This window comes from Brachypodium distachyon, chromosome 4 (genome assembly GCF_000005505.3).
Source record: "Brachypodium distachyon strain Bd21 chromosome 4, Brachypodium_distachyon_v3.0, whole genome shotgun sequence".
Taxonomy (NCBI): Eukaryota; Viridiplantae; Streptophyta; class Magnoliopsida; order Poales; family Poaceae; genus Brachypodium; species Brachypodium distachyon.
Genome location: NC_016134.3, coordinates 41,023,624 through 41,040,021, shown reverse-complemented (window position 1 = coordinate 41,040,021; position 16,398 = coordinate 41,023,624). Strand labels below are relative to the sequence as shown.

Sequence of the window (16,398 nt, the reverse complement as noted above, 5' to 3'; positions counted from 1 at the left end):
AAAATTCTGAAAAAAATATTTAGTTCTATTTTTCTTTATTTTGGAAAAGATATGGGTTTTCTGAAATGGGTTTTTTACATGCATTTTTTTTTGTCATGCACAACTATTAACACCACCACCCCACACACACACACCCAGGTAACATGTCGGGGAAGCATCACATGATGAAGCATGTAAGGACGCCGGTTTCGGCCCATGGTCTCACTAACTCCTTGGGTTATGTAGAATCTTGATTTTTCTTGCACTTTTACTTTAATATTGTGTTGGGACCACGTCTAAAGGTCCTTCCTATCCTTTTACTGTTGGCCGGTAGAAATTTTCATAGAAGGTTCAATGAAAAAATGTAACCATGGTCAGGCTACACAGAGGTAATGTCTACCGGTTTATGAGAAGGATGACACATTTGACGTGGTCCTGCCATTGTCCGAGCCACGTCTTTGTCAACAAGATGCACCGAGAGATCTACGTAGCCGAGCTAATTCTTCCTATCCACTCATCAGACCTCGTTAGGCTGTCCTTCGCTACCGGTGAGAACCAACAGCCTGCCACCACCTATGCTCACTCTCCTAGACATATCGCCCACCTATCGGGTTTAAATTCTTTCGCGTCATGACCGCTTTCTATTTTCTCCGTTGGAAGACGCACTCCCAAAAAGCCGCGTCCGACATCACCAATACTCCTGAAAACCCTTTAATTTGTAAAAGCACCCCTTTGTTAAATGGGTACCCCCTATCACTCTATGTTTCCTACGTTGGAAAAGTTAATGTCAATCAAATTGATTTTATATCCTTTATTAAACTTTTCTTGGAGCTTAGTCGAAATTGTTAGTACCGAATAATAGTTATACCCAATGCAAGTTGCATATAGGAGTACAACTGTTAACCGTCAGAAAAACTGTTTACATGCATGGTGTGGCAAACAAATTTCCCTCGTACGATCGAAGTGATTGCGGGCATGCATCGGGTGAGCAATGCGCCTTCCGTCCAAATTCTTCTAAATACTGTATACTAGTAGTGTACAGTACTGCTTTGTAGTGAGTATAGGTAGTTTACTTACTCCCTCCGTTTCCTCCTAGTGTTTAGGAACGGAGGGAGAAGCAGGGGACTCCATCGTTCAACTCGTAGAGTCAACACACGTTTACCCGTACACGCGTGTTCGTGACATGGTATCCGAGCCTTCCATGAACATGAGGCCGTCTATTCTCGGAAACTAACTACAGCCTCGTCTCCGATTCATCGGAATCATCGCAGAATCCTGAAACGGAAAGGTGGGGGCGAAAACGGAAGGATACAGATCGAACTCGTCCTCCGACTTCACCAAAGCCTCGGTCCACCCCTAAAATCGACGCGTCTGCTGCTCTGGATATAAGCCCTGCAGAGACCACCCCGGCTCCACGAAAATCCCCACGCAGCCTCATCGATCGATCTAAACCAGCGAACCGAATGGCAGCGCCCTGCAAGGGGGCAGCAAAACTGCCGCCGTTCATGGCCGAATCGTTTGCCTGGGAGACGACGGTGGAAGTGACCGTGGTGTCCGCGGAGGAGGTCGTCCTCGGGGGCAGCGGCGCCCTACGGCGCCGCCCGTTGTCCGGCGGCGCGTACGCCGCGGTCCACACCATGTCGTCGGCGGCGCGCACCCGCGTGGACGACGAGGACGGCGGCGACTGCAACGGGTACCCCTACTGGGGCGAGGCGGTGCGGGTGAAGGTGCCCGCGTGGTCGTCCGCCATCGACGTCGAGATCTGCCGGACGAGGGGCGACGGCCGGGTGGAGTCGGTGGCGTCGGCGCGCGTGCCCGTCGCCGACTTCGGCGTCGGCCCGCCGGGACACCTGCATTGCCTCAGCTACCGGCTCTTCGACAGCGGGTCCAGGATGACCAGCCGCAACGGCGTCGTCAACATCAGGGTCAAGAGGCTGGACGGCTGCGCGCCGCCGGGGGCGATCGAAGGGAAATTAGCCGGGAACGGGAAGGCGGCCGTGGATGGTGACTGTGGCACGAGTGGGGGTAGTGGTGGTGGTTCTTGCTGTGGTGTCAATGTCGCGGAGCAGGGCAAGGTTCAGTCGGCGCCGGCCGGCGTGGTGATGGGGTTCCCCGTCGGGTACTCCGCTGATGGCCAAGCCAGTGGCAAGGGCACTGTATAGATTAGAACAGGCTACGTAAATTACTGTGGGATTCTTTGGCCACGCCGTGTAAATTTAATCGGATTTTGGCGTTGCGTTCTCTTTCAATCGTGTTTAGGCGTTTTTGTGGCATCCTCTCGGGTCTCGGCCCAATGAATGGTTGTTAGGATTATGATGGTTCTGTGACTTCTGTCAAACACCCAAAGCTTTTGCGTTTTTTCCCTACTGTATGAAACAAAACATGGATTTCGTCGGCGTTTTTCTGCTTCCGCGTCTACTGGAGAGGTTAGTATAGTACTACAGTATGAAAGGGAACACTGACGCTATTATTGTTGATCTGTTTAATCAAGTGATTGACTAAGAAATTGGCCATATGATGCATTGTTTTCGCCAGGGTAGACCCGGGACCGATTTTGTCGTCAGAAAGAAGTTAGCCTGAATTTCGTAGCTCCCACCTGTTGGACTTGGGCCTAATAAAGTCTTTGCTTTGGAGCAAGGTCTTTCGATTGCTTAATTTGAGAAAAGTTTCATCCTCATCCTGTGCACTGAAATTTACACTTATCTCAGGCAACTCGTATTTCTCACTTCAAAATATGTGTTCGCTCGCAAATTCAGAGCTGGAAATGCCACGCGAACCTCCCAACCTAGGCTGGAGATGGAGTCATTGATCGTAGCGTTACGCATCTTGAGAGGGCAAAAGCCCTTTGGGTAGGCCCATCGGCTTCAGAGGACCTGCACATCCCCGAAACTTTTTTTTAATAAACACAGTACAAACAGACGCTCACAGCACGCGCGTACACTCACCTCTAAGAACGAACACACGCACATCCTACCCCTATGAGCACTTCTGAAAAACTGGGACGGCCGACTTGAAAGATTGACGAACTCACCACAGTCGGCTCGCTGTTGACGGGTACGTCACCTATCACTGACAAAATAGTGCCGGTTAAATACTGAAATAATCAAAGAAATGTGACACCCATGTCAACTCTATGACTTGAATCTAGGTGGATTGTTTCCACCACAAGAAATCAGACCACCTAAGTTAGGTTCAATTCACACATCGCTGAAACTCTAAAACCTCGTCCACCAAGAAATGTAGAAGTCACAAAGATGCTTTTTTTCCTTGGCGATGCAGAACTCAAGAATGGAGAAATAAAAGCTATTCCCTCCGTTTCATAATTTTTGTCGAAATATTACATCTAGACGTTTTTTAGGAATATTCATTTTGAGCAAATTCGAGAAGAATTATGAAACGGAGAGAGTATTCTTTATGCATGGTGCCACTGTATCCTAACTGGAGATCTGTTTGTACTGATGTTGCTCATGGCAATCTCAAATATATATCGGGCGGGGTGTCGTCGAAAATTACTGGAAAAAAGTCCGAGCAGAAGATGCAGAGATAAGAGGACTCCTCGTGGAGGTGATCGAGGTCTTACTAGCAAGCGAACGAACTCTTGAAACGCATACTCTCAGCTATTGACGTAGGCAGAGCAAGCATCCGGTTGACATCACAACAGTACTGGAAACATTGCATGGTGTGTATTTTGGCAGCTGACCGTGTAATGCTATATATCTTGAGCAAGCTACCTTTCCGAACAGTACTGGAAACATTGCATGAGCTGGAAACATTGCATGAACAGATTATCGATTTCGTACGCATGTCGATCACTCCGCCGGTGCCTCTGCACGCGCTGCTTTGACGGAGTACGTACGAGGCATAAATGGGTAGTTTGCGCACTCCAAGAGACGCACACGCATCGATCAGATCGAGTCAGCTGCACTGCCCCACGCATGGCAATCTCAATCTAGCACACACATTCATGACCAACGAAAATCCGTTACACTTTAAACACTAGCAGTACTCCGCTAGCTAGCCTCCGTTCAGATGCATACATACATTTGCTTTTCTTTCCGGCTTTCAGTGTTCTGGAGCCATCGCCCCTGAAGTACGTAACAGAACAAACAGGCACGCTGGAGACGACGCACAAAGCAAGACGCACGCACGACGCGAGCAAGAGACGCCGGACATCGATCCCTCGCCCGCCCGCCGGCCGCCGTGTCCCATCCCGTTTTTATTGCACGCGCAACAACCATACTAGGCTCAGCTCCTAGCTTACTCCTCGATCCATCGCCGGCGTATTCATCGATCGACTCGACCTGTACTTCACCTCGCCGATCGACGTAGCGTCAGCTAAAGGAGATGGATGCATACGGAACACGTATGCACGTGGCCGATCGATCGCCAGCAGCTGATGGCTAGCTGACGAGTAGTCTTGATGTGGCCCTTGTCCTAGACGACCAACAAACAGTCCCGGCCGCGCGCGTCTCCACTTCAATGCGCGCACCGTTGGATCCGGCCGTTCGCGGTTGCGCCGAGAAAGTGAGCCAGCCGCGACGCCGTGAGAGGAGCTGCAACTTCCGCGCATTGCTGCCATCTTCTTTTGCGCGCGCACCAGCCAATGAAAGCAATATATAGCTTAAACTTAAATTTGATTTGATTCCTCCTACGTACGTATCCCCTGCATCTGTCGCGTCGCCTCAGCTTTTTTTGAAATATTAATAATCACTGCGCTGAGCTTCTTTCTGAAAGCGATCGATACGCGCGCTACGATAAGGTCGTGCACGCCAACGCCAAGACTACCAAGTCGGAGGCCTTTTTACATTTTTCCAGTCAAAACGTGTGTCTCCAGTCCACGCATCAATTCCGTGAATAACATGCCGAAGTTATTGTTAGCAGCATGGAGCAGTAATTAACTGGAGTACTAGCTATCTCATCTTATCCAGCGCGCGATATAAATGGGAAATTGAAACTCCGTTCCAGGTAAAGTACAGTATGCATGAATGCAGCGCTCAGTGTGCCACTAAATGTGTGGTGGATGGAGCAGTAACATTTTTACTGTCAAACTTTTAGTGTCCATCTGCGTGGACTGTTGTTTGCTCAGTTGTGCAACGCCAGTGGTCAGTGTACGAGCTATTAAGCTCCTTCAGTTAAGGAATCCTGAAAGGGGATATCAAATCTGTTAAATCATCACATCGCACACACATACACATTATTTAACAGGGGCAAGTGCTCTAGTCTGACAAGATTAATACAAGCCTTTCTCCACCGGGCACCATAGCACTACTACTGTGGTGCAAATTTCAGGTAAAAATTATGGGCATTTACAAGTACTAATCGACACGATCTCCACATCCGAGCACCTAGTTAAGAACTCCAGGCTGCTAATAATAAATACGGTAATAAAACAACAGTCATTAGAATGCTTCTTCTCGATCGTTGCTTGCAATAAACCAAGTTAATTTTGCACTACTCGCGCGCTATCACAAAATGACAAAACTGATTGGCATTTCTTGCAGGTAAGAGATCACTACTCCATATTGGACAGTCATAAACTGAACTCTTGGACGGATATAATCATATAACACATGTCAACACGAAGAAGAATACAAGGCATAGATGCATGGCGCCAACATACATGGCTTTTTACGATAAAAAAAGAGAAGCTCCACACGGCAGTAGAATTTTTGTTTGAAAGCAAAACAGTAGGTGATTTACCTAATGTGTATATATGAAAAAAAAATAGTCACTGTACAAAAGAAGAGCAAAAGCAAAGGAAGAACCAAAAAAAGCAGCTAAGTAAAGCTATCTATCCAGGCCATAAAGCCATCAAGTTTCTTTCTCTTAACTCTATGAAAAACTAAGTTCAACTCAGTTTTGAAGATCCTTCCGCAGCTATAAAGACTTGGCTTAATCCCTTTGAAGATGGTATCGTTTCTGACATTATTCCATATACTCCAAGTTTTCAGAATGATCAACTCAGTGCCATGGACGGATCCAAGGTGGGGCGCCGGGGGCTCCGCCCTCCCTAAGGAATTCATTTAGTTAATAATTACTAATTAGCTCGTCAAAAATCACTTAAAAATAAGTGAAGACCCCAATTTCGCCAACCCCCTAATCCCAACTTGCCCCCCTCTATCAAATTCCTGGCTCCGTCCCTGCTCAGTGCTGAAAGGCACACTGCCAGCTCTCTCTTTATCTCAGGCACATCTTGGGGAGCAGCTCCCTGAAGTTTAATACCAGGACAAAGGTATCTCCAACAATTTTTGGCAAAAATGCAATTGGGGTCACCCATAAGTTATTGCATTAATTCAATGCAATGGCAACATTAGGTCCTGGGAGCCACCATAACTGCATGCATAACATAATTCTTGCCATGATGAGCTCGATCGGCATCCCTGATGGACGCAGCTGGCATGTTATTTCCGTATTTGTCTAACTCTGTCCCTCCCTTGTTTTACATGGCAACATTACGTGAAAGAGCCAACATCGATCACTGAGAATTCGGAAGTGCCACTGAAATTTTGTTGGCTTTGTTCTCTCCTCAATTCATTATAGATATTAACAAATCATACACTACAGAGTCGTTAGTTCATTCCCGCAAAAAGAGAGAGAGAGAGAGAGTCGTTAGTTCATGTTTTCTTGCATTTGAAGTGCCACTGAAATGGGGAGGACTCGAAGGAATGGTGGTCCTCAATGCTCAATCTCTAGTGGCATCGAAGGAACTCCAATGCTTTTTCGTCATGCCTGTGACTTGTGAGCTTCGAAACGAGTCCTTAACGTCATTGTCAGTAAGATTTAGACTGAGGCTTCCACTTAGACCTCTGCCACGGCAACACGTTTGAGTTTGATCATGCAGCTAGAGTAGTGGTATTTGTACCCGCTTTTCTTCCTTGTCCATCATGTACCTTTTACTCTCGCTCATTCGATGAAATGAAACAAAACTTTTGCCTCCATTAAAAAACTGTATAATACATATATGAATTGAGACTAGCTTAATTGATACCCGTTCAAGTCTAATCAATTATTTGGAGAGAAAAACTTATGAAAAGGGTTTTGTTATTTGGAGTAGCCGTGAGCAAAGGTCATTTTTAGCTTGCAAAGCTGCACATAATGAAGTCTTAACTTCAGCAGAAAAAAAGAGGGTGGATATTTCTAAGTCGTCCGTTTTTTAAGCAGTGAGCCTTAAATATCAGTCGATGTTTCAAATCTGTTGGATTAAGATCTGAGGGTCATCGTCATTCTCTCATTTCTCACTTGCTATCGTTGGATTAAAATCCGATGTCATCGTCAGCCTTAAATATCAGTCGATGTTTCAAGTCTCGAAGTGTGCAACAGCTCGATTCTAAAACTAAAATTGCATAAGTACCCAAAAAATTCTTTATGCAAAGAATCTCAGGTTGTGCCAAAAAAGAAGTAAGAATCAACCTCCAGGATTATGGACTAAAAACTACTGCTTCCTCCGTCCCATGTTAAGGGATTCAAAGTCTAAATACGGACGTATATATATATAGTAAAATACGTCTAGATACGTGTAATATTTCGGTATTTAATATGGAACTGAGGGAGTACCTGTGTGTTTAAACCGTCCCGTGTTTAAAAGAGTTCATTTCTGTTGTTTTCTTTTTTTTTTCTGTTATATAATCTACCTGACGACCGTGCATGTGTTCTTCTCCTTCCACTCAGGACGATCGATCGATGCCACAAAATTTTACTCCCGCACCGCACAGAGTCGGCGGCCCATCAATCAATACGGCACGCTCCTCACCGAACCAACAGCCCAACCCCGTGCCGTGGCACGGCGCCAAGCGGCTACTCCAGCCCACGTCGCCCGGCGCACGGCGGGGTGGGTGCGCCTGCCTGCCCCTGCCTGCCCGCGGCCGGCATTTACTGCATGCCCCGTTGCCAGCCCAGTGCGGTGGCCTCGCTTCGCTAGCCCCTGCCCGGCCGGACCGGACGGACGTTGCACCAGCAAGAAAAACCCCACCGCCAGCCACCTCCCCCTACATTTAACTCTCCCCACGCGCTCTCTCTCTTTCCCGTGCCATCCCCGCTCGCCCGAGTGCCACGACGCCGGGGTCCGTTCGGGCATTTCCCGGTGTGACGAGACGAAAGGGGGGACCGTACGTACGGCGTTGTGCAGCGTCCGAATCAACGGCCCGGCCCACCCGTGAGAAGTCCCCGTCACGACTCACGCACCTCCTTTTTTCCGTCCCCCCATCCACTTTCTTCCACGGCAAAATTTTCGTCCCCCCCACCCTGCCCGTCTCCTCTCCCACTACAGCACGGCTGACAGCGTTGATCGATTGAGCGAGGTAAATAATCAATCCTGCCGTGTCCGTACGAAAAAAAATAAAATCAGTCGTGGCCAGATCCGTATCTCGCCGCGGTATGGAACGGAACAAGTCCGTCGGAGCAGTGCCGGCGGTGGGGGCCATTTGACTCTCGCCATCCATTCCATCCATCCTTCGTCTGGCCTGCCTGCCACCGTGTGCGAGTCAGCCCCACTTGATTTTCTTGCTCTCCCCGTTTCTGTTGTTCGTTTCCGCAACACCGTTTTCTTCCACGAAACACGTACATGGGGGGGCAGGGCAGCGCACCCAGAAGGTCTCCACTTTATTTTCTTCAGCGGTAGTAAGAGTAACACCCGCCGCAGACGCAGTTTATCCCGTAGACTCTCTCCACATGTCCCGCTTTATCTAGCACACACGCTTATATCCATGGCCAGTTAGCCCAGTCCCCCAACCCTCCTCTCTCTCCTTCCCCACTCTTCTTCTTCTTCTTCTTCCACGAGATACTCTTGCCAGTGGCCTACTCCTCTATCCATCGCATATGCCGTGGCGACCGGGGTGCTAGCCTCTTCCTCTTGGGTTCTGAGGCCGGCCGGGGGTCTGTTAGTTATTCAGCCCATCGCCGCCGTTGTGTCTCGGCGGCCGTCGGGGGAGTATTTCGGGAGGGGAGGGTAGAGATTTCATGTCGCGTTTCTTTCCTCCTTTTGCACCCTGTATCTTTGCATGTCAGCGCCGGCGCAGCTCCATGATTCCCTTCCATGTATAGCAGCCCGCCATACACTCATACTGCCATGTATAGCAGCAGCCGCGGGGCTGCCTTGCTGCCGTTTTAATGCATGCCTTCTACCCCCCCCCCCCCCCCTCTCTCTCTCTCTCTTCATAAAAAATACTAGCAATAAATCATCGGGATCTGAGCGGATCCGAAGGGGTTGGTAGGAGGAGCAATTCGCGGAGAGAGAGATTTTAGCCAGGCTTCCGTCTCTTGTCTCGTCATTTCCAGCGCGCTCTTGATGAGCTTCGGTGGCATGTTCGATGGCGCCGGGTCCGGCGTCTTCTCCTACGACGCCGGCGGGGGCGCGGGCATGCACAATAACCCCCGCCTCCTCCCCTCGCCGCCCCTCCCGAGACCTGGCGGCGGCGGATTCGGCTCCTCCACCGGGCTCTCCCTCGGCCTGCAGGTAGACTCCATATACGTATACGTCTTCTTAATCAGGCTTGGTTAATGTGTAGTTTTTTTGTGTTGAGTTTGATTGTTTGTTTCCTTGGTTTAGCAAACGAACATGAGCATGGAGAGTGGTGGGCCGCTGGCGGGCGACGCGAACCGGATGGTGGGCCTGATGGGGAGCAGTGGCAGCGGCGGAGACGGCGACTCGCTGGGCCGCGGGCGGGAGGACGAGAACGACAGCCGCTCCGGGAGCGACAACCTGGACGGCGCGTCCGGCGACGAGCTCGACCCGGACAACAGCAACCCGCGCAAGAAGAAGAAGCGCTACCACCGCCACACGCCGCAGCAAATCCAGGAACTCGAAGCGTAAGCCAATCAGTATTCCTTGGCATCTCGATAGCTAACCAACTGCAAGTTAATCACTCGTAGTACGATACAAACGCAACAGAAAAATGGAAGCTTTATTTGGTTGAATTTTTAGCCCTAAACAGCTTAACTCGCAGCGTGTTCAAGGAGTGCCCGCACCCCGACGAGAAGCAAAGGATGGAGCTGAGCAGGCGGCTCAACCTGGAGAGTCGCCAGGTCAAGTTCTGGTTTCAGAATCGGCGCACCCAGATGAAGGTTCGTTCGGCTAGATCGATATTCCACTTGTGTCCATTTGTGCGTGCGTACGTGTTGGTCGATATATGAAGGGTGACGAGCTAGGAGAATGATGATTAATTACTGTTTTCTGTTTATATGTCGTGGTGATGGAGCAGACGCAGATCGAGCGGCACGAGAACGCGTTGCTGCGGCAGGAGAACGACAAGCTGCGGGCGGAGAACATGACGATCCGGGAGGCGATGCGGAGCCCCATCTGCGGCAACTGCGGCGGCGCCGCCGTGCTCGGCGAGGTGTCCCTGGAGGAGCAGCACCTGCGCATCGAGAACTCGCGCCTGAAAGACGAGCTGGACCGCGTCTGCTCGCTCGCCGGCAAGTTCCTGGGCCGGCCCATCTCCACCATCACCTCCGGGCTCGAGTTCGGCATCGGCGCCACCAACGGCTTCGGCGCGCTCGGCCCACTGGGCGGCTCCTCGTCGTCGGTGCTGCAGTCCATCCCGGACCTGATGGGCGGCTCCTCGGCGGCGGCCATGCGCCTGCCCGCCGGCATTAGCGGCCTCGACGACGCCGAGAGCGCCATCGCCGTGGACCGCGGCGTGCTGCTGGAGCTGGGGCTCGCCGCCATGGACGAGCTGGTGAAGGTGACGCAGGTGGACGACCCGCTGTGGCTCCCCAGCCTCGACAGCGGCTTCGAGACGCTCAACAACGACGAGTACCGCCGCGCGTTCCCCAGGGTGCTCGCCCACAGCCCTGCCGGGTTCGTCTCCGAGGCCACCCGCGAGGTCGGCCTCGCCATCGTCAGCAGCGCCGAACTCGTCGACAGCCTCATGGACGCGGTACGCACACGCTAACCGCATTTTGGACGCACACACACATATATACAGACTTGGAGCTAGCTACAACGTTAAAACGCGGAGCTTTGTATATCACGATCGAGTTGATCAACGACGTGTGGCGAATTGCAGGCGAGGTGGGCGGAGATGTTCCCCTGCGTGGTGGCAAGGGCGAGCACGACGGACATCATCTCGGGCGGCATGCCCGGCACGCGCAGCGGCTCGATCCAACTGGTAACTAAGCACGCACACAGCGATTCATTCTCGTCCCACGCCACGCTTCCGTCACGCAATGTCATGAGCTGCCCGCCCGTACGTTACGTACGTGACGCGACTCCTCTCCTGACTCGTCTTTTATGTACGTTTTCGGTACGTGTGCGTCCGCAGATGCACGCGGAGCTGCAGGTACTGTCGCCGCTGGTACCGATCCGGGAAGTCACGTTCCTTCGGTTCTGCAAGCAGCACGCGGAGGGGCTGTGGGCCGTCGTGGACGTCTCGGCGGACGGCGTCCTCCGCCCCGACGGCGGCGCCGGCAACGGCGCCGCAGCCGGGTACATGGGCTGCCGCCTCCTCCCGTCCGGCTGCGTCGTGGAGGACATGCGCAACGGCTACGCCAAGGTATAACCCATCCATGATCAAAGAATTACTGACGCGGTATCCGTACCGTACGTGAACTTGTGCTGGCTTAATTAGTTAGCCCGATGGAACGGCACCGCTATCCGGCCCACGAAACGGCGCGTCGGCATGGGGCGGCTACAGGACGTGGCAGGTCGACGGAGCCACCACCCGCCATTAATAGGATCACGCACGGACACGCACACGGGCAGCCGGTAACACTATTTTACGGTCATTTTTTTACAACCGCGTTGTTGCGTGGACGGACGAAGATGATGAATCCAAGGCTGTGCTTGCGCATGACCCCAAACGCATGCAACGCGCGGAAAGTCAAATGCCCGGCCAGGACGTGTGCGTGCGTGAGATCACGGTTGGTTCCCGTGCCCGTGACGGCCGCCTGTGCGCATTGACTTGTCGCTGGCTTGGTATGCAGGGCAGCTACTAGCGTTGTGTGCATTGTTTTCGTTTCCCGACCAATTTTGAAAGGTTTAGGTGCTTCTTCCGCCGTGCGCCCGTACGTGCGCGCGGCGAGATCCAGTATTTTAGGGTTCCTCGTTGTTTTACTTGGGTGCAGTAGTAGTACTACAGTACTCCATACTACAGTCTCAATCACGCGCCACCATGTACAAATGTCCATGATATAGTTGGGACTTGGGAGTATCTGTTGACGCCCACGTGAGGCCCTGACGCGCGGTCGTCGCTGGAATCCAAACCGAAGCATATCTACATGCAGACTACGAACGAGCTGATCGATCGATCCCACGGCCCGGCGGCACCTAGCTTGGTTTGTACTGTGACACTGTCGCGTCTCGTCTCTCGTGTTCCATTTCTCTCTTTTTGACACGTCTTTTTTTTCTCTTTCTTTCTTCTGGTGTGACTGTTAGTTGTCGCGCGTTTAGCTAGGGTTTTGCAGTGGTCAACTGCACATGTGGGCGTTTCTTCCGAATATCTGAATCATCTGCCCGCATTTCACTATAGATAATACTACTGGTGCTTCTATTGCTATCAGCATGGTCGTCGGCGGTAAGCACTGCAGGCATACGCTTGTTTTCGTGTGTCGCATGTCCTAGCTTGTACTACGTGACCGACTGGCCGGGGTAATATTTTACCGCTGGGTTGCCTGACTTTTCGTTAATTTCCCCCACCTGCCTCCGCCATTGCTGCTTTGTCGCCGAGAAGCCGGCCAGCGTGGAAATTAAGCTCCGGCTCGAATGCTCGATGCATGGCTCTGCTGAGTGCTGATGGATGCTTGTTTTGGTGTACGTTGCCGGCAATGGTATAACATATGCAGGTGACGTGGGTAGTTCACGCGGAGTACGACGAGACGGCGGTGCACCATCTGTACCGGCCGCTGCTCCGGTCCGGCCAGGCCCTCGGCGCCCGCCGCTGGCTCGCCTCCCTCCAGCGCCAGTGCCAGTATCTCGCCATCCTCCGCAACAACTCCCTCCCCTCCCAAGACAACCAAGGTACTCCTACGTACTACCAACGGCCCATGGATCATGAATGGATATTAATTTCTCGATCTGAAACACTAATGGTATATACATGTGTGTTTGCGCGTGTGCAGCGATATCGCCGGTGGGGAGGAGGAGCATGCTGAAGCTGGCGCAGCGGATGGCGGACAACTTCTGCGCGGGGGTGTGCGCGACGGCGGCGCAGAAGTGGCGCCGCCTGGACGAGTGGCGCGTCGAGGGGGCCATGCCCGGCGGCGGTGACCAGCAGCAGCATCAGGCCGGCGGCGGCGACGGCGACAAGGAGGTGCGGATGATGGCGCGGCACAGCGTGGGCGCGCCCGGGGAGCCCCCCGGCGTCGTGCTGAGCGCCACCACCTCGGTGCGGCTCCCCGGCACGCCCCCGCAGCGCGTCTTCGACTACCTCCGCGACGAGCAGCGGCGGGGCGAGTGGGACATCCTCGCCAACGGAGAGGCCATGCAGGAGATGGACCACATCGCCAAGGGCCAGCTCCACGGCAACGCCGTCTCCCTCCTCCGCCCAAATGTAAGTGCTATAGCGCTTCCATGCATACATTTTTATTTGCTTCTCTAGCTACGCATCTGAGCTATAGCTGCTTCCAACTTTTTTTTCTTCTTCTCTTTGACAAGATGAACGTACCCTGCTTCCAACATTAACTAGTTGGTAATTAACTTGCACAACCCCTGCAACCAAATTAAACAATGACAGGGAGTTAATTGATGAGCTCACTTATCACCAGCACAGGCTTTACAAGTTTACTGCTGTGTAGTAATATCAAGAAGCACTAGTACCTTAGTACTGTACCGACGTTACAGGCTTCATGGCCTCATTTGTAATGCATGGGTTTATAGGGACAGAGAGACAGGGAGCAGAGGACGAAACAGAAAAATTCAAGGAAAAATTGGCCCATGCTTGAGAACTGGGTAGCAGCTAGTAGTAGGGTTGACATTTGTGACAGAAAAGCTAGCTGTTAACTTTTCCCTGTGTTTGGAGCCACTCCTGCACGGATGCAGCCTACTGCCCTTGTCCTTTGCTCACGAAAGCCTGTCAGCCTTTGGCTTTATCGTCTCTTTGCTCTTTAGATCCATGACATCTTTTCCATCCGCTATTTATTACTGCACTCTTCTTTATTTACTTTGTTTGTTGCATTCATATATACTGACTCCTGATTGATTGAGACTGAAAACGAGAAAGGTACTGGTACACAGCAGGATTCTAACGAGACAGTTGCTCCAAAATTGGTCACTTTTTGCCAATCTTATTTATCGTAGACCTCCCAGGAGACTTGCCAACAGTAGATTTTTTATTGGGCAGTACTGCAAACAATTTTAACATACACCATGCATCCAAGGAATTGAATGTACAAACGGTGTGCATGTGAGTTGCATAAATGCTATTTATTGTCTTGTTGGAAAGCGAAATGTTACTTTCAGCTCGCTCAATGTTTTTACAGTGCCTCAATTTGCTTCAAAATTTCAACATATATTTACCAGCAGTTAACATGCATTGTCCAAATTACTGCATGCAAAACCCTGCTGATGCCACCAATAATCCTTGTTTGGTCACTGCAGGCGACGAGCGGGAACCAAAACAACATGCTGATCCTGCAGGAGACGTGCACCGACTCGTCGGGCTCCCTGGTGGTGTACGCCCCCGTCGACGTGCAGTCCATGCACATCGTCATGAACGGCGGCGACTCGGCCTACGTCTCCCTCCTGCCGTCCGGCTTCGCCATCCTCCCCGACGGCCACAACACGCCGCCTGGCGCCGTCGTTGACCCCGCAGGATCGTCCCAGCAGTCGCAGCAGGGCTCGTCCGAGAGCGCTGCCCACGGCAACAACAACACCGGCTCGCTGGTCACGGTGGCGTTCCAGATACTGGTGAACAACCTCCCGACGGCGAAGCTCACCGTCGAGTCGGTCGACACCGTCAGCAACCTGCTCTCCTGCACCATCCAGAAGATCAAGTCCGCCCTGCAGGCCAGTAACAACATCTCGCCCTAGGCTAGCTAGCTAGCTAGCTAGCGGGCATTTGACATGGATTCCGGCCGCACCAATATTACACACCGGATGCCACGTCAAATGTCTATCTACCTAGCAGCTTTATCGTTTGTCTCGTGTGAGATCGTAAGTTAAAGTGGAAGAAGAAGATTCAAGCAAGGACTCAGATCATAGTAGTGGCGTTCGGTGAGAAATTAAAATAAACTATATAGTGTGGAGATCGAATATGTTGATAGAGGAAATTACATGGGGGATGAGATGCAATGGGATTAAGTCAAGAACGAACCGCGCGCTAGGCTTGCAAGCATGTTCCATGCATGCTTAAGCTTGCTGATGTGGTGGTTCGGGTATTGACTTGAACTCTGGTGATCGGAGAACCTAGTGGTTTGTTTTAATTTATTTATCGGTTTTTGCAAGTTTTCCTTTCTTCTAGTTACTCCAGAATGGGGATATATATAGGGAAAAGATGATGATCGATCATCCCCAGGATATATTGTTTTTATTTGTTAAGTTATGCAATATGTTTGTAATGTATTTCAGGATTCTTGATTTCGAATCCTGTGAATCAGAAAGCAAAATCGAATGATCATTAAGATTGATTGAAATATAAAGTAAAACAAGCCAACTGTGATGTAGATGTTCTACTTTTAGAAACCAACGATCATTCTTTACTTTTTTAGGTATTTAGTCCTTTAAGTAAAGTGGATACAACGCATAAAAAATTGAACCAAACATGGACAACAAACTCGTGATAAAACCGTAAGGTTGGACCAAGATCCTCTAAAATGTCTACTCGCTTCACACGACAGGCAACATGCATCTTAACTAATCTTGATTTTCCTAGAGCCGCTCATAATAAATAAGCAGCAGTCCAAACTCCAAACCTGCACAACCTTAGCAAATCCCATACATTTTAAAGCGATTGTCGAACCTTATGGTCAGAGATGCAAAATTTACGTTGCCGAACCCCGATCACATGCCAAGATCATGACATAAGAAATGAGAGAACTGTAAACCAAAACTAACACGACATCGTCGGATCATGAGCCTTAGATCGATCCCCGAAACTAAACCACTCGCTCCATGGCCAGCATAACTTTATTCTCCTGACCGGAAACCAGACACTTACTTTCCTCAAGACGGAAGATTTCTTATTGTGTCTGATTTCGCCGCTGAGACCGCATTTACCTTTGCGTTGGCCTCCTTCTGTTTTGAGACAGGTATTTTGATGTTAGTTGCCCAATCATATAGTTGCGTCGGCGGTCCAATCCAAGTAAACCAGGCCAGCTAGCTTTTTTTTTTTACATCAACCAGGCCAGCTACTAGCTGCTTTGCCTGTTGGGTGCTCAGCTGCTCATATAGCATCACTGCTGGCTATAACGGGCCGCGATTCCTCCCCTAACAATGTACTGTACGTACGTTTGCCACTGTTGACTTCGGCAGATGCTGTTGACCTCGAT

At 50.9% G+C, this 16,398-nt stretch overlaps 2 protein-coding genes across 2 annotated transcripts; both read left to right on the top strand.

Moving 5' to 3' along the window:
* Positions 1 to 23: 23 nt before the first annotated feature.
* LOC100834236 (BON1-associated protein 2) lies at positions 24 to 2,376 on the top strand. Its single transcript, XM_003576709.4, has one exon. It carries the CDS (start codon positions 1,443 to 1,445, stop codon positions 2,139 to 2,141), a length of 699 nt encoding a protein of 232 aa, XP_003576757.1. The 5' UTR covers positions 24 to 1,442; the 3' UTR covers positions 2,142 to 2,376.
* Positions 2,377 to 8,565: 6,189 nt separating this feature from the next.
* On the top strand, positions 8,566 to 15,516 carry LOC100843103 (homeobox-leucine zipper protein ROC6). Its single transcript, XM_003578427.4, has 9 exons — positions 8,566 to 9,430; positions 9,524 to 9,783; positions 9,921 to 10,038; positions 10,176 to 10,853; positions 10,983 to 11,084; positions 11,238 to 11,468; positions 12,757 to 12,931; positions 13,033 to 13,463; positions 14,510 to 15,516. The coding sequence occupies exons 1-9, from the start codon at positions 9,263 to 9,265 to the stop codon at positions 14,939 to 14,941; spliced, it is 2,595 nt and encodes an 864-aa protein (XP_003578475.1). The 5' UTR covers positions 8,566 to 9,262; the 3' UTR covers positions 14,942 to 15,516.
* Positions 15,517 to 16,398: the final 882 nt, after the last annotated feature.

Bases quoted from the DNA above. Each gene is read 5' to 3' on its own strand.
- LOC100834236 (XM_003576709.4), top strand. From the start codon at position 1,443: ATGGCAGCGCCCTGCAAGGGGGCAGCAAAACTGCCGCCGTTCATGGCC.
- LOC100843103 (XM_003578427.4), top strand. From the start codon at position 9,263: ATGAGCTTCGGTGGCATGTTCGATGGCGCCGGGTCCGGCGTCTTCTCC. The intron at 10,854-10,982 runs GTACGCACACGC...GGCGAATTGCAG, and splicing joins TCGACAGCCTCATGGACGCG to GCGAGGTGGGCGGAGATGTT. The intron at 11,469-12,756 runs GTATAACCCATC...TAACATATGCAG, and splicing joins TGCGCAACGGCTACGCCAAG to GTGACGTGGGTAGTTCACGC.